The sequence below is a fragment of the Heterodontus francisci genome, chromosome 24 (genome assembly GCF_036365525.1).
Source record: "Heterodontus francisci isolate sHetFra1 chromosome 24, sHetFra1.hap1, whole genome shotgun sequence".
Lineage (NCBI taxonomy): Eukaryota > Metazoa > Chordata > Chondrichthyes > Heterodontiformes > Heterodontidae > Heterodontus > Heterodontus francisci.
This window is the reverse complement of record NC_090394.1, coordinates 80,151,318-80,171,028: the sequence shown is the minus strand read 5'-3', so window position 1 is coordinate 80,171,028 and position 19,711 is coordinate 80,151,318. Positions and strand designations below refer to the sequence as shown.

The 19,711-nt window shown below is 50.7% G+C and overlaps 1 protein-coding gene across 1 annotated transcript in view; it reads right to left on the bottom strand.

Annotated features, from left to right (window-relative positions):
• The window catches only part of ankfn1b (ankyrin repeat and fibronectin type III domain containing 1b), a 1,028,185-nt gene that overhangs the window by 191,574 nt on the left and 816,900 nt on the right, over window positions 1–19,711 (bottom strand). Inside the window, exons 8-9 of the mRNA XM_068056894.1 lie at window positions 9,051–9,245; window positions 161–274 (exon numbers count right to left, since the gene is read on the bottom strand). Coding sequence (XP_067912995.1) covers window positions 161–274; window positions 9,051–9,245 — 309 coding nt within the window. The remainder of the gene's footprint in view (window positions 1–160; window positions 275–9,050; window positions 9,246–19,711) is intronic.

The window sequence follows — 19,711 nt, the reverse complement described above, 5'->3', positions numbered from 1 at the left end:
CAGTCAGTTCCACTGAGAGAAGTCAAAAGGATGGCTAATGTGGGACTCAAAAGGTCATGTTGGCACAGTCAGGGGATTATTAGTGGGACAGGACAACCAATCATAAAGTTTTAATCATTGAACCACACACTGTAAAATGAAATGTTTCACAGATCCTTACCTTTATACTTTGTGACGACTGCAGAGTTGACACTGAAAGGTTCGTGGAATGTCACCTGCAATGAGGTACTGCTGGTAACAGACAACTGCACATGGGTCGGTGCTTCTGGGGCTCCTGTGTATCCAGGACAAGAACAACTGTTCAGAAATTAAACTTTAGAACATAAGAACATAAGAAATAGGAACAGGAGGAGGCCATTCGGCCCCTCAAGCCTGCCCTGCCATTCAATAAGATCATGGCTGATCTGCCCCAGACCTCAACTCCTCTTTCATGCCAGCTCCTCATAGCCCTCAACCTCCTGATATTTCAGAAATCTATCTACCTTCTCTTTAAATACTATCAGTGATCTCGCCTCCACAACTCTCTGGGCGGCACGATGGTGCAGTGGTTAGTACTGCAGCCTCACGGCTCTAGTGACTTGGGTTCGATTCTGGGTGCTGCCTGTGCAGAGTTTGCAAGTTCTCCCTGTGACTGTGTGGGTTTTCGCCGGGTGCTCTGGTTTCTTCCCACAGCCAAAGACTTGCAGGTTGATAAATAAATTGGCCATTATAAATAGCCCCTAGTATAGGTAGGTGGTAGGGGAAAGTGGGGATGTGGTAGGAGTATGGGATTAATGTAGGATTAGTATAAATGGGTGGTTGATGGTCAGCACAGACTCGGTGGGCCGAAGGGCCTGTTTCAGTGCTATATCTCTAAATAAATAAACAGAGCATTCCAGCTATTCACTACCCTCTGAGAGAAGAAATTCCTTTGCATCTCAGTTTTAAATGAGTGTCCCCTTATTCTGTAACTATGTGCCCTAGTTCGAGATTCCCCCACTAGTGGAAACATCTTCTCAACATCTACCCTGTCAAGCCCCCTCAGGATCTTGTATGTTTCAATAAGATCACTCCCTATTCTTCTAAACTCTCATGAATAAAGGCCTAACCTGTTTAGCCGTTCTTGATAACTCAACCCCTTCATCCCAGGAATCAGCCTAGTGAATCTCTTTTGAACTGTCTCCAATGGGTATGTCCTTTCTTAAACACGGGGACCAAAACTGTACACAGTACTCCAGGTGTGGCCTCACCAACACTCTGTACAGTTGTAACAAGACTTCCCTATTTTTAAACTCCAACCCCCTAGATATAAAGGCCAAAATTCCATTTACCTTCTTAATTACTTTCTGCACCTGCATGCTAACTTTTTGTGTTTCACGCACAAGAACACCCAGATCCCTCTGTGCTGCACTTTTATGGAGTTTCTCTCCATTTAAATAATAGTCTGCCTTTTGATTCTTCCTACCAAAGTTCATGATCTCACACTTTCCTACATTAAACTCCATCTGCCAAATTTTTGCCCACTCACTCAACCTATCTATATCCCCTTGCAGATTCCTTATGTCCTCATCACAACATGCCCTCCCACCTATTTTTGTATCATCAGCAAATTTGGATATATTACACTCTGTCCCCTCCTCCAAGTCATTAATATAGATAGTAAATAATTGTAGCCCGAGGACTGATCCTTGTGGCACTCCACTAGTTACGTCTTTCCAACCTGAACAAGACCCATTAATCCCGACTCTCTGTCTTCTGTGTGTTAACCAATCCTCAATCCATGCTAATACATTACTCCCAATACAGTGAACTCCTATCTTGTGCAATAATCTTTTATGTGGCACCTTATCGAATGCCTTCTGGAAATCCAAATACACTACATCTACCGGTTCCCCTTTATCCACTCTGCTTGTTATATCCTCAAAGAACTCTAGCAAATTTGTCAAACATGATTTCCCTTTCACAAAACCACGTTGACTCTGTTTGATTGCTTTCAGCTTTTCTAAATGTCCTGCTATTTCTTCCTTAATAATGGACTCTAGCATTTTCCCAACGACCGATGTTAGGCTGACTGGCCTATAGTTTCCTGCTTTTTATCTCCCTCCCTTCTTGAACAGGGGCGTCACATTAGCGGTTTTCCAATCCGCTGGGACTCTCCCGGAATCCAGTGAGTTCTGGAATATTTCGACCAATGGTTCCACTATCTCTGCAGTCACTTCCTTTAAAACCCTTGGATGTAGGTCATCAGGTCCTGGTGACTTGTCTGCCTTTAGTCCCATTAGTTTGTCAAATACTTTGTCCCTCGTGATAGAGACTGTTACAAGATCTTTCCTCCCATTAGCTGCTTATCTGATATCTGTGGGATGTTTATAGTGTCCTCCACTGTGACGACCGATGTAAAATATTGGTTTAAATGATCTGCCATTTCCCTGTTCCCCGTTATCAATTCTCCAGTCGCATCCTCCTAAGGTCCCACGCTCACTTTAGCTACTTTCTTTCTTTTTATATACCCGTAGAAGCTCTTGCTGTTTGTTTTTATATTTCTTGCCAATTTACTTTCATAATCAATTTTATCCCTCTTTATTAACTTTTTAGTCATCCGCTATTGGTTCCTAAAAAATTCCCAATCCTCTTACCTACCACTAGTTTTTGCCACTTTGTATGCCTTAGTTTTTGATTGGATACTCTCCTTGACCGCCTTTGTTAACCATGGGTGGTTCATCCTTCTCATCGAGTCCTCCTTTTTGACCCAGATAAATTTTTGCTGAGCGTTATGAAATATCTGCTTAAATGTCTGCCACTGCTCATCCACTGACCTTCCCCTTAGTCTATTTTCCCAGCCTGCTTTAGACAACTCTTTCTTCATACCTCTGTAATTGACCCTTGTTTAAGTTGAGGACACTGGTTTGAGACCAGAGTTGCTCACCCTCAAACTCAATTTGCAATTCTACCATGTTGTGATCGCTTCCCCCTAAAGGATCCTTAACTACAAGATCTCTTATTAATCCTACCTCATTACACATTACTAGATCTAAAATAGCCTGTTCCCGGGTAGGTTCTGCAACGTATTACTCTAAGTAACAATCCCTGATGCACTCTACAAATTCGTCTTCCATGTTACCTCTGCCAATCTGATTTGTCCAGTCAATATGCAGATTAAAATCACCCATGACAATTGTAGCGCCTTTCTTACACGCCTCCATTCTTTCTCAATTTATACTTTGTCCTACAGTGAGGTAACTCTTCGGGGGCCTGTAGACAACTCCCACCCATGACTTCATCCCCTTGCTATCCCTTATTTACACCCAAACTGATTCCACATCATGATCTATTGTACCTCTATCACTACTCACCACCGCACTGATACCTTCCTTTATTAACAAAGCTACCCCACCTCCTTTTCCTTTTTTTCTATTTTTCCAGAATGTCGAATACCCTTGAATATTGAGTTCCCAGTCTTGGTCACCCTGCAACCATGTCTCTGTAATAGTTATCAAGTCACACTCATTAATTTCTATTTGTGTCGTCAACTCATTTATTTTGTTACAAATGCTGCGTGCATTAAGATAAAGAGCCTTCAGCTTTGACGTTTTGCTATTATTACTCATTCTGGTTGTAATTTCTGCATGAGTTACCAAAGGCTCTATGGAAGATGCAGCAGGGGTGGTGCTGTGAGAGGATACATGGATGGCTCCACTACATTGATTAGGCGCAAGTTATAGAGTGGTATGTAGCTGGTTTGAGCCTGATGATAAGCTCCTGATGTATGGCATACCCATCAAGAGGAAGTACAAAGCAGTGGCCAAGAGATATCCCGCCCACCCCTCACCCTGAATGATATGCAAGGAGGAAAAATGGGAAGGAAGAACATCTGAGCCTAACTTGAGAAAGTGTTAATGGGATATGGCCTTGGAATCGATCGACTTGAGTAATTAATCAAGGGGACACTTTTAATCCCTGTATTTATCTGTAATATTACAGGTCAAGAAATGAAATGGAAAAATAAGACCATGTGAGGTTGATTTGCTCTATTATGTTCAGCATTCCATATGAAGCGGTTACAAGGCTTGGACAATCCATGATGTCCCATACCCCAGAGAGGAGGAAGTGCCAGTGTTGTTCCTGAAGTATAGGAGGCAAGCAACGGTTTTAGAGACACCATTTACCTGTTGAATACCCTGGAGTGGTCTTCAACTCCAGGGGTCCCAGCAAGTCCTTCTTCCTGTGGTATATTGTAACAACTATACAGAATGTACTTATATTTCTTTGTGAAAGAAAGCTCTGCTGATGGGATTAAGGAATTGTCTCATAGAGTAAACAGCTGGCTTAGATTTCCAGTATGGATTCTATATTTGGAATCAGTGCTAGTCAGAACTGCAGCTCCTGATTGGTCTTGAGGCTTACATATAAAGAATGGCCCATTGGCCCAAATACAACAGAGTGGCTGGCAGCCAGAATATGACCTCAGTATGAGCAACACCTTCAGCAGTGGTGGGGAAATTGGAGACCAAAATAAATTTAACCCTCTTATTAATTTTTCTTCCCCTCCCTTTTTGGGGGACACATTGTGAGAATCTGAAAGCAGGCTTTATCCCTTTCAATTGAGCTATGGAATCAGCTACAAAAAAATATGAATTATTGTCTGTCATTGGCTCAAAATTCTTTCTGTTTTTCCCTCCACTATTGGAGAGATACCTCAGTTCTCCTCTGCATTTTCTGCAGGATCCTGTTCCTCCTCGGGCTAATGCCTGCTGCCTCTTCCGGACTCCGTGCATCAATCAGCACCCAACCATAATTCTAGGGACCCTAACCAGACTACATTCCAGGATGTCTCTGATCAATACAAACACCTGCAACATGCCTACGATGTGTTCAATTATGATGTTGGTAAATATGTGAACCTATCATCTCCTTGGATGCTGCGCCACTGTCATCATCCTTGGGTACAGAGGATAGCCTGCATCTCCCAGGAGTCCCTTGAGGCTTCCCTTCAGAGTGAAGGAGTGCTGGCACACTGGATTGCATGGGATTGAGTAGCTGTTGATGAAGCTAACATTCACTTGCACATTGGGATGTTTCTGGTCACAAAGGAATGTGATCAGCAAGCAGAATCTTTACATCTTGCAGTGGGTGGGAGCATTGAACAATGCAGCATGATTGGCCACATGGGTGCAACCAATGACTCCTTAGACTTTTGGGAATCCTACTATTGTGTGAAGTAATTCTGGGATGCACTGTTTGCTACAACAAGCCATTTCATCTGTTATTTGCTTCATCCATCTGTGTATAGCTGATTGGCTAATGCTTCTGATATCCTCAACATAGGAACACAGAACATTTATGGCACAGAAGGCCATTCAGCCCATTATGTCAGTGCCAGAACCTGGAATAGCTGAAATATTAAAGATGGTCATGACTTTTCCAGCTCTGGTAGTGCAGTGCCTGTGCTGCCAGTGGGCTGTAGGTGTAGTTGCATTACATGGTATAGCTCAGTGACAATTTCCTTGGTAATGTGAAGTCTGCTCTGACACTTCTTCTACCAGATACAGGTATGTGTACTTCTACGTATATATTCTGCTGTTTGGGTATTGGCAGATTAGTGGTGTGTGCCTCTAATGCTGCCTGACATCCCTCCATTATTGCCTATCTTCTTATAAAATGCTGAAGATACAGGCGAATTCCCAATAGGAGAGTCAAGTAGTTTGTGTGAAATGTGGAGAGTGGCTCCACAGCAGATGACACAATGGTTAGAATCATAGGGCTGGCTTTATATCGGCGACAGAGGTCCCGGCGACAGGCCAGATGGTGGGAAGCAACCCCACCTCAGCCCTCTATTGGAACCCCCTGCCCAGCGTCAGGGACACTGTCCCTTTAAGAGACAAAATCCCACCTCTAAGAGCTGCCGACTCAGCAGTACCAGCAGCGTCACTGAGAGTGGTGGCCATTGTTGGTACTGCAGGAAGGCATATGGGATACTTGCCTTTATTAGCCGAGGCATAGAATATAAGAGCAGGGAGGTTATGATGGAGCTGTATAAAACGCTAGTTAGGCCACAGCTGGAGTACTGTGTACAGTTCTGGTCACCACATTATAGGAAGGATGTGATTGCACTGGAGAGGCTGCAGAGGAGATTCACCAGGATGTTGCCTGGGCTGGAGCATTTCAGCTATGAAGAGAGACTGGATAGACTAGGGTTGTTTTCATTGGAGCAGAGAAGGCTGAGGGGGGACCTGATTGAGGTATACAAAATTATGAGGGGCATTGATAGGTTAGATAGGAGGAAACTTTTTCCTTTATCGGAGGGGTCAATACCAGGGGGCACAGATTTAAGCTAAGGGGCAGGAGGTTTAGAGGGGATTTGAGGAAAACTTTTTTCACCCAGAGGGTGGTTGGAATCTGGAACACACTGCCTGAAGAGATGGTAGAGGCAGGAAGCATCACAACATTTAAGAAGTATTTAGGAGCACTTGAAACGCCATAGTATACAAGGCTATGGACCAAGTGCTGGAAAATGGGATTAGAATAGTTAGGTGCTTGATGGCCGGCACAGACTGTATAACTCTATGACTCTATGCAGGAGGCCTGGGGCAGTACTGATGGAGAAGACCCTGGGACCAAGGAAAGTGGGGTCTGAGTCACTGGGGCCAGTCAGGCAGACCCCGACGAGGGGGTGGGGGAGTGGTTGGTGAGGGTTGGGGTCTTGACATGGGTGTGGCCATTGCTTTGTTGGGGGTGGGAGGGCCTCCATGGGCCATGGATGCCCCCAGAGGAGGGACCACCCCGCCCCTAAGCTCACCAGGAGGCCGCCAGGTTTTACCTGGCGATGTCTCCACACAGCAGCAGGCTCTTCCGATGCTGTCTAAATGCCAGCAGAGGCAGGAGGCATCCCAAGTGGCCATTAATGGGCCACTTAAGTGCCTTAATTGGCCTCCCAGCAGACTTCCCATCTGCCACAGTGCCCGCCACGGACAAAATGGCATGGGGGCAGCCCAACATTGGGCACGCTGCCTGATGCCACCACCCGCCATTTTGTGTTTTCCCCCACCTCCCAGCCCATCTCCAATGCCAGGATAAAATCCAGCCAATAGAATGATACAACAAAAAGGAGATCATTTGACCCATCATGCCTGTACCAGCTCAATTGTTCAATTAATCTCACTCCTCTGCTCTTTTCATATAGCCTTGTAAATGTATCCCTTCAGGTATTTATTGAATACTTAAGTACTATTTAAAAGTGGTTATTGAATCAGCTTCCACCACCCCTTCAGGCAGTGAATCCCAGATCACAACAACTCACTGGATATTTTTTATTCTTCATGTCGCCTTGGGTTCTTTTGCCAATCACTTTAAATCTGTTTCCTCTGGTTACTGACCTTTCTGCTACTGGAAACTTTCTCCATATTTACACTAATAAAACCCTTCATAATTTTGAACATGTCTATTAAATCTCTCCTTAATCCTCTCTGTTCTGAGCAGAACAATCCCAGTCTCTCCACACAACTGGAGTCCCTCATCCCTGATTTCACTCCAGTAAATCTCCTCTGCATCCTCTCTAAGACCTTGACATCCTTCCTAAAGTGTGGTGCCCAGGAGTGGCCTCAGTACTCCAGCTAAAGCTGAGCTGGTGGTTTATGAACATTTAGCGCAACTTCCTTGCTTTTGTACTCTGCTATATTAACAAAGCCAAGGATCCTATATACCTTTTTACAGTCTTCTCAACTTGTCCTGCCACCATAAAAGACTTGTACACACACACCCCCAGGACTCTCTGTGCCTACACCCCCTTTAAAATTGTACCATTTAGTTTATATTGCTTCTTCTCATTCTTTCTACCAAAATTAATCACTTCACACTTTTCTGTGTTAAATTTCATCTGCTGTGTGTCTGCCCATTTCACTTGTTCCACTGGAACAGAGGAGGCTGAAGGGTGATTTAATTGAGGTGTATAAATTGAGGTGAGGGGCCTCGATGGAGTGCATAGGAAGGCCCTATTCCCCTTCCCAGAGATCAATAAGCAGGGGGCACAGATTTAAAGTAATAGGTGAAAGGATTAGAGGAGAGTTGAGTTGAATTTATTTCACCCAAAGTGAGGGGCTGGAACTCACTGCCTGAGGAGTGGGAGAGGCAGAAGCTGTCAATGCATTTAAAAAAATACTTGGATATGTACTTGAAGTGCCGTAACCTACAGGGCTACAGACCAAGAGCTGTAAAGTGGGATTTGGCTGGATAGCATTTTATTGGCAGGCACAAACCCGATGGGCCGAATAGCTTCCTTCTGTGCTGTGCATTTTCTATGTTTCCACATTATGAAGTGGTTGAGGTTGTCAGTGATGAAGTGGTTGGCACATATTTTACTGCAGCTGGAATCTCAGACTTGGACTTGAAGTATTTGTGTTGCTAAGCAACGCCTGTGAGCCTCAAAATGGTGGCTGTGCTGTTTCTATTTATCTTCTTGAAGGACAGCTTTTATATTCAGCACACACAGATATCACTTAACTTCCATTTGCCAATAACTTTACCAAATCACTTATAGATAGTCTGTTACTGTCTATGTGATTAGCCATACTGAAATTAATCATTCAGCACAAACCAGCAGTTGGTTCAGGGACCTTCTAGTCTGTACATCTCCATCATCCACGACCTGCAACAACTCAGCCCTCCTGGAAGCTTACAACATTCTTTATCCTGGTTAAAGATGGTATTTTCATTTAGGACAATCTGTCACAGTCAAGCACTTCCAATGAGGAACCCACAGATTTCACACCCAGGTATCTTGCCAGCCCAATCTGTGTTCAGCTTGTGTTCAGCCTCATGCAGATGAAGCTTTGCCAAGTGGGATTTGTACATCTCTGCAATTATGCATGAGATCAGCATAACTGCCCTGTTTTGCATGAAATATGCTGCCTACTTAGTGCTGAGCAACCTGCCACAGAGCGGACTTTAATTTCCATTGCTCTGCTGGTCTGGCTGAAAGAGGTCGCGAGGTGGGTGGGGCATGGATTTACAGGTTGAGAAATCACAGAGAAAACAAAGGAAAACAGCGCCTGTGTACTTTGGCCCATAATACTCACGTGCATGTTCAAAGCCAGCTTTCATCCGTTTGAAGAGTCGGTAATGCCACTCCCAGGCTTTCAGCTGTTTCTCTTTGTCTGTGCAGTTTGCATTTGGCGTCTCGTTCACTACCTGTGTGGTTAACTCACTCACACGCTGCTCAGACTCTCGTACCAACGTTGTCAAGTGTAAGGCCCGACTCTCCAAACTCACAACTGCAAGGGGAAGTTGGCGTTAACTGTAGAGCATTAGCCCTTTTCTGAATTTTAGCAAGCCATCTCTCTACCCCACCTCAACACAAAAGAGTCAATCTCCTCTGACCACTCGAAAGCAACCTTTGAGAGAAACCGGGAGACTGATTGACCTCTTCTGGGTTTTATGCACAGGTTGTTGTCAAATAAGGTTCACCTGCAAGGTGGGCAGATCACCACCTCTTTTCCTTGGGGAGGGCATTGCTTATTCTATCCCGAACAGAAAATGGAACATCTCTTCACTGTTCCATCTAACAATCCCAGGACAGTTGCAGCACGGGGTTAGATACTGATGTAAAGCTCCCTCTACAGTGTCCCCATCAAACACTCCCAGAAAAAAAAGAAAGAAAAGGAATTTTAAAAAAGAAAAAAAAACGGGGTTAGATACAGAGTAAAGCTCCCTCTACACTGTCCCCATCAAACACTCCCAGGACAGGTACAGTACAGGGTTAGATACAGAGTAAAGCTCCATCTACACTGTCCCCATCAAACACTCCAAAAAAAGAAAAAAAAAAACGGGGCTTAGATACAGAGTAAAGCTCCCTCTACACTGTCCCCATCAAACACTCCCGGGACAGGTACAGCACACGGTTGGCTGCTTCCTAATTGGGACTCCAGAGTGCATCAACTCAGTGCAGCTGACAGTGCTGCAGTCAGTTGCTGGAGGTGCTGCTGCAGAGGGAGAGCTGAGGACGGAACTGCAAAACTCTGAACAACGTTTGCTGCAGAGGAGGAAAGACTTTGACAAAAAGGCTGCATTTCGAAGTGGGTGTCGAGCACTAAACTTTCATTTCATTTGGACTGTTGTGGGAGGTGGAAGAGGCCGGAACAACAAGGGGTGGGGGCTGTACAATTCTATAGGGAGCTGTGCAATTGCACTGATTACACAAGGAAGCTCCCTCCCCACCCTAATTGCCCAGCCTGGGTCAGCTGAAGCTGCCTGGCTACAGAGACATAAGGATCGAACTAGTGCCTGGGCAGCTTTCAGCTGACCCAGGTGGTTGATGGTTGGCACAGACTCGGTGGGCCGAAGGGCCTGTTTCAGTGCTGTATCTCTAAACTAAGACCCCTCCCACAACCAGAAGACCAGAAGTGTTTGCAGTGCTCTGAGTACCACACTTTAAGGAGAAAAAAAGCAAAATCATCGCTTGCAGCCTGTCTTTCCCCTTTCCTGTATACCCTCAGCCTCTCCCCAAACCTCCTAGTTGGTTTCTTTGTTTGTTTGTTTATTTTTATTTGTTTGATTGCTTGCCTGCAATTTGGGGGTGGGTTTGGCTCTTGAGCCATGGCAAGCCCATCATCACCGGTGGCGGGGCCCTCTCACACCTATGCAGCTGTAGCCTCTGTGGCCGCCCGTGTGACCCCGTCACCTTTTAAATTAATTACTTCGAGCCATGGGGTAAAGAGCTGTCCCCATCCCAATATGTCTATAGAGGCCATTGTGGCAGCCTCAAAAATGTACGGGAAGGCTGTGTTCTTCCTGAAGACCGAGCGGGCCGTGTCCCTGGCCCTGAATAAAGGGCTCACTGTGGATGGGACTTTCCTGCCGGTGGACCCTCTAGGGGCCACTGCCCAGCGGATAATGTTATCAAACGTCCCGCCCTTTATTCCCAGTGAGCTCCTCCTTCCCCACCTGCACCACATGGGGGAGGTGAGGTCGGGGATCACCCCAGTCCGGCTTGGTCTTCGGGAACACAGCCTCCAACATGTCTATTCCTTCCGCCGCCAGTTATTTATGCAGCTGGCGCGGGAGGAGGACTCGGAAGGCCAATTTAATGTGGAGTTCCAGGGGACGACCTACCGCGTCTTTTGGACCTCGGACGGGGCGCGGTGCCACGTCTGCAAGGGGGTGGGGCATGTTCGTAAGAACTGCCCCAACCTCCCGGCCGCCAGCTCCACCTCGGCAGCCCAGGGTGGTTCCACAGCACCTCCTCCCACTCCCCCCACACATCCAACAGACGCCACTCAGTCGGTTCCGGAGGCTGTGGTTTTCACAGCCTCCAGCGGGCAGGGGAGTGCCCGTCCGAGTGGAAGGAAGACACGGAGGAGAAAGAAACATCAAGAGGCGCATCCCCTGGACACATTGAAACAACCCGAGCCTGAGCTCAGCCCAAAGCCCATTCTCACGGAATCCACCTGTCCCAGGGCTGGGCTCAGGCCCAGAGTAACTAAAAAAAAGGAGGGTGCGGAGGCGGAGGCCTCTGATGACATGGAGGTCTCTGAGCCTCTGCGCCCTAGTGGGAAAAAGAGGAAAGGCACCCCTCCACAGAGGTAACAAGGGGCCCTGAGGCGCAGGGTCCATCTGTTGGAGGGGAGTTGTCTCCTGTTTCGGGTCCCCAGGTTTCCCCTACCGCCACCACCAAGGCTACAAAGTCCGGGCAGGAGCTCCCTATTCCTCAGGTTGGAGGGGAGGGGAAGGCCCCAGTACATGAGGCCCCTCCTGAAGGAGTCAGTGGGGCCCTGCTTGTGGTGGGGGAGCCTGAGGACGCCGCCCATTCTGCCACTGGGCCGGGTGCCCTGAGTAGAGGGGAGGGCGAGGCCCCAAAGGGTCTGCCCTCCCAGCTGGAGTCCACCACCAACCAGGAGACACCCGACCCGGTTATAAGTTTAGTTTAGTTTAGTTTAGAGATACAGCACTAAAACAGGCCCTTCGGCCCACTGAGTCTGTGCCGACCATCAACCACACATTTATACTAATCCTACACTAATCCCATATTCCTACCACATCCCCACCTGTCCCTATATTTCCCTACCACCTACCTACATTAGGGGCAATTTTATAATGGACAATTAACCTATCAACCTGCAAGTCTTTGGCTTGTGGGAGGAAACCGGAGCGCCCGGAGGAAACCCACGCAGACACAGGGAGAACTTGCAAACTCCACACAGTCAGTACCCGGAATTGAACCCGGGTCGCTGGAGCTGTGAGGCTGCGGTGCTAACCACTGTTCCGCCGAGAATGCTGCCCCATCTGCTGGGCCTGTGGGTGCTGGCGATGGCCTCCTCTCTCCGCCTCCGGTCTCGGCTTTGGCTGGATTTCTGGAGTCGGGAACTTCTGTCTCCCCTGGACCACTCATTGGCCTGGGGACGGAGGTGGAGGGGGGTCCTGAACTGCTGGCACCCACAGGCTCCAGTTTCACAGTAGATAACCAGAGAGGACTCCTCCGCCATCGATCCTGGGGGTGGGATCGTGACGGAGGTGGGATCAGCTGGCGCGGCCGGGACGTCCGCCCCACAGTGTGTGGTGGATGTGTCGGCCGCTGGCGGTGATGACCCGGAGGAGGATGGGGATTCGGTGTGGGGCACGGAGGATGACCTTGATTCCATCGCCAGTGAGGTGGTGGAGTCCCTTGTGCCTCCCACCGAATCTCCTCTCATCCCCACGGCGGCACTCCGGGATTTCCTCGCGGCTTGCAGGGGTTGCCGCGATAAAGTTCAGCTGGCCCTTGGGCGTTGATAGAATCTGGCGCTGATCATACAGTCTGTCCGTGCCGCCCTGAAGAAAGCAGGCAAGCGCGCGGGCGTGAAACTGGTTGAGAGGCGCCGTTTTAATGTTTATGTTTAGAGATACAGCACTGAAACAGGCCCTTCGGCCTACCGAGTCTGTGTCGACCATCAACCACCCATTTATACTAACCCTACACTGATTCCATATTCCTACCACATCCCCACCTGTCCCTATATTTCCCTGCCACCTACCTATACTAGGGGCAATTGCTAATGGCCAATTTACCTATCAACCTGCAAGTCTTTGGCATGCGGGAGGAAACCGGAGCCCCCGGAGGAAACCCACGTAGACACAGGGAGAATTTGCAAACTCCACACAGGCAGTACCCAGAATTGAACCCGGGTCGCTGGAGCTGTGTGGCTGCGGTGCTAACCACTGCGCCACTGTGCCGCCCTGTTCCTCAATGGGTTGCTGGGGGAGTGGAAGGCCAGGTGCACTTCCACTCCCTCCTCACAGTGAGGTGTTGGTGACGGGTTTTAAGTACCTTTGACATGAAGATAACCATAGCCAGCCTCAACATCAACGGCAGCAGGGGGTCTCACCGCAGATTTCACAATCTCAGTCCTCAGGGAAGGGAAATACGCGGTGAGCTTTCTGCAGGAAACCCACACCATTCCGGGAGACGAAGCCACCTGGCTCCTGGAGTGGCAGGGTGGGGTCTACATGAGTCACCTCACCTCTATTTCTAGTGGGGTGGCTATCTTGTTGGCCCCAACCTTACAGCCGGAGATCTTGGGGGTCAAGGAGCTAGTGCCGTACCGCTTGCTGACCCCCGCTCGGCCGGAACTGCTCATCGGACACAGGCCCCGAAACCCTCCTCGGGAGTCGGTCCTGCACAACCTGAGCCGCCTCTCGGAAATGCCCTCCGTGCCATTCCAATCAGCGCGGAGGAGTTTCCTGTACGGGCAGCTCCTGCACACTCTCCACGTCCTCGTCCTCGTCAGCTGGCTGGACACGCCCTGGCGGTCCGCGTTGCCATCTGGCGGCGAGGGGAAACCCCGATGGAGGTCTCTCTACACGGGAGTCTTCCCCCTTTACATCGGGGACCTGGGGTGGAGGGTGTTGCACAGAGCAGTCCCGTGCAATAGGCTTTTAAGTAGGTTCACGGACTCCCAGGCCGCCTGTACTTTCTGCGGCCTGGACGAGTCCGTGTTCCACATATATACGGAGTGTGCGAGGTTGCAGCCCCTCTTTGAGTATCTGAAGGGGCTGCTCCTCAAGTTCTGGCTGAACTTCAGTGCCACGCTCCTGATCTTTGGGCACCCGGTGCGGACGGGCGTGGGCCGGGAGGAGGATATCCCCGTCGGTCTGCTCCTGGGCCTGGCCAAGGTGACAATTCACAGGTCCAGGTTGCGGGCCGTCGGGGGGTCCGTCCTCCCCGATTGCCTGCCCCTCTTCCGCGGTTACGCTCGCGCCGGGGTGTCCCTGGAGAAGGAGCATGCGGTGTCCGCTGGTACGCTTGAGGCCTTCCGTGACCAGTGGGCACCACAGGGACTGGAGTGCATCGTTGACGCAGAGAATGGCATTTTAATTTGAGTTTTTTGTTTATTTATCTGGTTTTAATAAAGTTATTTTAAAACTGTAAATATTTATATAAAGGAATATAGGCCCCCTCGACGTGAAAAATATAAAAGGGGCCTGGGGTATAAAGGCCACCTTAAAAAGAAAAAGAAAAAAAAAGAAGAAAGAAAAAAAAAACAGGGTTAGATACAGAGTAAAGCTCCCTCTACACTGTCCCCCATCAAACACTCCCAGGACAGGTACAGCATGGGGTTAGATACAGAGTAAAGCTTCCTCTTCACTGTCCCCCATCAAACACTCCCAGGATAGGTACAGTACAGGATTAGACACAGAAAAAAATTAATTAATTAAAAGAAACTGGGGTTAGATGCAGAGTAAAGCTCCCTCTACATTGTCCCCATCAAACACTCCCAGGGCGATACAGCACAAGGGTTAGATACAGAGTAAAGCTCCCTCTACATTGTCCCCATCAAACACTCCCAGGACAGGTACAGCATGGGATTGGCTGGAGAGTTTGGAGCACTTCCTGTGTGCAATTAGTCGAACCAGCTGCACCTTAGCAGGCTGTGGGAGCTGGAACTGGAGAGCAGAGAGCAGAGAGGAGAGAGCAGAGAGCAGAGACTTACAGCTTCAACTGTAGGACTGTTTCTATTTTGTAAGAACAAAAGGAGACCTACAAGTCATTCTGGAGAGGTGGGTGTTGGAGCACCAGAGAACTGTTTTTTGTTTGGACTGTTGGAGGAGGGAGGTGGCACCGGAAGATCCAGGGGTGGTGCTGCCAAATTCTATAGGGAGCCCCTGTACTTGCTCTTGTGTTTATCTACCATCCTGAACAAAAGGGGCTCCCTCCCCATCCCAACTGCGTGGCTCAGGACGGCTGGAGCTGCCCGGCTGAAGACAATCTTTATTGAACAGAAGGAAAACGAGAGAACTGGGTGGCTCGAGCCGACCCGGGCGAAGAGCCCTCCCCGAACTGGAAGACTGAACTGTGGACTCTGCAGTAAGTTGCTCCAACCACCAATCTACAACAACATCCTTGCAGCCCTTCTTTCCCTTCCATCACTCAGCCACCTATCCTTCCCTCTCCTTTTCACCCCTATCCTCCTCTACTCCCACCCCACCCCCATCATATTGCTTAAGTGTTTTTAAAAAAAGAAACAGTTGTTTGCTTTGTTTCTTAGGAGTGGGCGTGGCACTTCGACTCCATGGCAAACCCCTCTTCGCCGGTGGCGGGGCTTTCTTGCTCGTATGCTGCTGTGGCTGCTGCAGCTGCACCTGTTGCCCCATCACCGTTTGCACAGATAACATCAAAGCATGGGGTCCAGAGCCATGACCAGCCAACATGTCAATAGAGGCATGCGTGAAAGCAATGGCAGACGTTGTCAGCCCCTCGGTCATTGTTGCTGCCTCTGAAATGTACGGGAAGGCTGTGTTTTTCCTGAAGACCGAGGGGGTGATATTGCTGGCCCTGAGCAAGGGGCTCACCGTGGGAGGGACCTTTCTGCCAGTGGACCCCCTGGAGGCCACTGTGCAATGGGTCATTTTGTCAAATGTCCCGCCCTTCATTCCTGGTAAGCTCCTCCTTCCCCACCTGCACCATCTGGGGGCGTAAAGACAGAGCTCACCCCAGTCCCGCTCGGTCTTCAGGAGAAGAGCTTCCGCATGTGTACTCTTTTCGCCACCAGCTATTTATGCAGCTGGCACAGGAGGAGGTCACAGAAAGCCATTTTTCGGGGGATGGCCTATCATGTCTTCTGGACCTCAGACGGGGCGCGGTGCCATGCCTACAAGGGGGTGGGGTATGTTCAAAAGAACTGCCCCAACCTCTATGCCGCCAACTCCACCTCGGGAGCCCAGGATGGCGCTGATGCACCTTCTCCCACTCCCCTTACAACTCTAACAGACACCGCTCAGTCGGTTTCGGAGGGTGTGGTTTTCACGGCCTCTGGTGGGGAGGTGGCTGCCCGTACGAGTGGAAGGAAGAAGTGGAGAAAAAATAAACACCGAGAGGCCACCGTGGCACAGCCCAAGCCTGAGCTCAGCCCAAGGCCCACTCCCAGGGAACCCACCTGCCCCAGGGCTGGGCTCAGGCCCAGGGATATCCAAGCAAAAGGAGCGAGCGGAGGCGGAGGCCTCTGATGACATGGAGGTCTCTGAGTCTCCGCACCCAAGCGGGAAAAAGAGAAGGCACTCCTCCACGGAGGTAACACAGGACCTTGGGGTGCAGGGCCCATCTGTTGGAGGGGAGCTGTCTCCTGGTTCGGGTCCCCAGGCTCCCCCTGCCACCACCACCATCAAGGCTGTAAAGCCTGGGCAGGAGCTCCCTACCCCTCAGGATGAAGGGGAGGGAGAGACCCCTGTACATGCAGCCCCTGGTGAAGGAGCAAGTGGCGCCCTGCTTGTGGTATGGGAGCCTGGGGACGCCTCCGTTTCTGCCACTGGGTCAGGTGCCCTGAGTGGAGGGGAGGGCAAGGCCCCAAAGGGTCGGCCCTCCCAGCCAGAATCCACTCCCAAACAGGATGTACCCAACCCAGTTATAATTGAAAATGCTGCCCTGTCTGCTGGGCCTGGGGGCACTGGCGGGACAAGTGATGGCCTCCTCTCTCGGCTGGATTTCCGGAGTCGGGAACTTCCGTCTCCCCTGGACTGCTCAGCGGCCTGGGGATGGAGGTGGAGGGGGGTCCTGAACCGTAGGCGCCCACAGGCTCCAGTTCCACGGGAGAACCCAGAGAGGACTCCTCCGCCATCGATCCTCGGGTTGGGGTCGTGACGGAGGTGGGACCAGCTGGCGCGGCCGGGATGTCTGCCCCACAGTGTGTGGTGGGTGTCTCGACCGCTGGCGGTGACGACCCGGAGGAGGATGGGGACTTGATGTGGGGCACGGAGGACGACCTTGATTCCATTGCCAGTGAGGTGGTGGAGTCCCTCGTGCCTCCCACTGAGTCTCCTCTCATCCCCACAGCGGAACTCCAGGATTTCCTCGCGGCTTGCAGGGGTTGCTGCAATAAAGTTCAGCTGGCCCTCGGCCGTTGGTCCAATCTGGTGCTGATCATCCAGTCTGTCGGTGCCGCCCTCAAGAAAGCGGGGAAGGGCGCGGACGTGAAACTGGTTGAGAGGCACCGATTTAATGGGCAGCTCAATGGTTACTGAGGGAGTGGAAGGCCAGGTGCACTTCCACTCCCTCCTCACAGTGAGGTGTTGGTGACGGGTTTTAAGTACCTTTGACATGAAGATAACCATAGCCAGCCTCAACATCAACGGCAGCAGGGAGTCTCACCGCAGATTTCACAATCTCTCAGTCCTTAGGGAAGGGAGATACGCGGTGAGCTTTCTGCAGGAAACCCACACCGTTCCAGGAGACGAAGCCACCTGGCTCCTGGAGTGGCAGGGTGGGGTCTACATGAGTCACTTCACCCCTATTTCTAGCGGGGTGGCTATCTTGTTGGCCCCGACTTTTCAGCTGGAGATCTTGGGGGTCAAGGAGTTTGTGCCGGGCCGTTTGCTCCACCTCGCCATTCACCGTTTCACTTTGTGAAATGTCCGCTCTCTTGAGTTCCATCGATAGTTGCGAGTGCATCATCGTCGGGGAGGATTTTAACTGTACTCTCGAGGTGGGGGAATCGCTCCAGTTCCCAGCGCGGCCAAGTGTCGGTGGGGATGTTGAGGGAACTGATCAGCTCCCTCAACTTGGTCTGGCGGAATCTCCATCCCGACTCCAGCGCCTTCACATGGAGGTCTGGAGGAGGAGGGTCCCAAATTGACCGCCTCTACATTTCACAGGCATACATCTCCCGCCTCTCCATGCGGCTGGTGCCGTGCTTGGACCACCACCTGGTGTGGGTTGAGTTCACTCTGCTCCACACGCGGGCGGGGTCCGCGTACTGGCACTTTAACAACCGGCTGCTGGAGGACGAGCGATTCCGGGACTCGTTCTGTCGATTCTGGGCCGACTGAAGAAGGAAGCAGGGGGGCTTCTCCTACTTGAGGCTATGGTGGGATGTGGGCAAGACTCACATCCGTGTCTTCTGTCAGGAGTACGTGAAGGGGTCGACCAAGAGGCGGGAAGCCGAGATCAGGCGCCGAGAGAGGGAGGTGCTCAACTTGGAGTCCCGCCTCGGTCATGCCATCGTGGACCCGGCCCTGTGGCAGGCGTACAAAGAGAAGAAGGTCGCGCTGAGGGACCTGCAGCTCATAGGGTCCCGAGGCACGCACGTGAGGTCGCGGATCCAGATCCTGGAAGAGTTGGACCGTGCCTCACCCTTCTTCTACTCGCTGGAAAAATGGCGGAGAGTCCGTAAACAGCTCGTCGAGCTGCTGGCCGACGACAGATCTTCCATCACGGATCTGGAGGGAATGGGCCTCCTAGTCAGTACTTATTACAGTGCGTTGTTCTCTCCGGATCCGTCCAGCGAGGACGCGCGCAGAGTTTTGTGGGAGGACCTGCCGCAGGTCAGCCAAAGGATTAAAGGCTCCGCTCACACTGGCAGAGCTGACCAGCGCCCTCCACCAGCTCTCGAGGGGCAAATCCCCGCTGCTGGACGGGCTGACCGTGGAGATCCTCAGGGCATTCTGGGGCATCCTGGAGGACGATTACACGCGCTCCTGGGGGAAAGCCTATCGACTGGGGAGATGCCCCTTGTGGCGCAGGGCGCTCATCGTCCTGCTGCCAAAACGGGGCGATCTCCGCCTGCTTAAGAACTGGAGTCCGGTCTCCCTCCTCAGTGCAGATTATATGATCTTTGCCCGGGCTATGTCTACCCGCCTGGGCTCCGTGCTGGCCCACATGATCCACCCCGACCAGTCCTACATGGTCCTGGGCCGGTCCATCCAGGACAACATCCACCTGGTCCGGGACCTGATCCATCTTTCCCAGAGGACTGGTCAGTCGGTCGCCTTTCTCTCCCTCGATCAGGAGAAGGCGTTCGACAGGGTGGATCACGAATACCTTTTTGGGGCTCTGCTCGCATTCGGACTTGGGCCGCATTTTGTGGCCAGGTCCGACTTTTATACGCCGCCGCAGAGTGTCTGGTCAAAGTTAATGGGTCCTTGATGGTGCCCCTTCATTTTGGGAGAGGAGTGCGTTTAGGGATTCCCCATGTCTGGCCAATTATATACCATCAGCGTGGAGCCATTCCTATGCCTGCTTCGCAGGAGGTTGACGGGTTTGGCTCTGCGCGGGCCGGGCATGCGGATTTTATTTATTTTTATTTTATTTCGAGATACAGCACTGAAACAGGCCCTGCGGCCCACCGAGTCTGTGCCGACCAACAACCACCCATTTATACTAACCCTACAGTAATCCCATATTCCCTACCACCTACCTACACTAGGGGCAATTTACAATGGCCAATTTACCTATCAACCTGCAAGTCTTTGGCTGTGGGAGGAAACTGGAGCACCT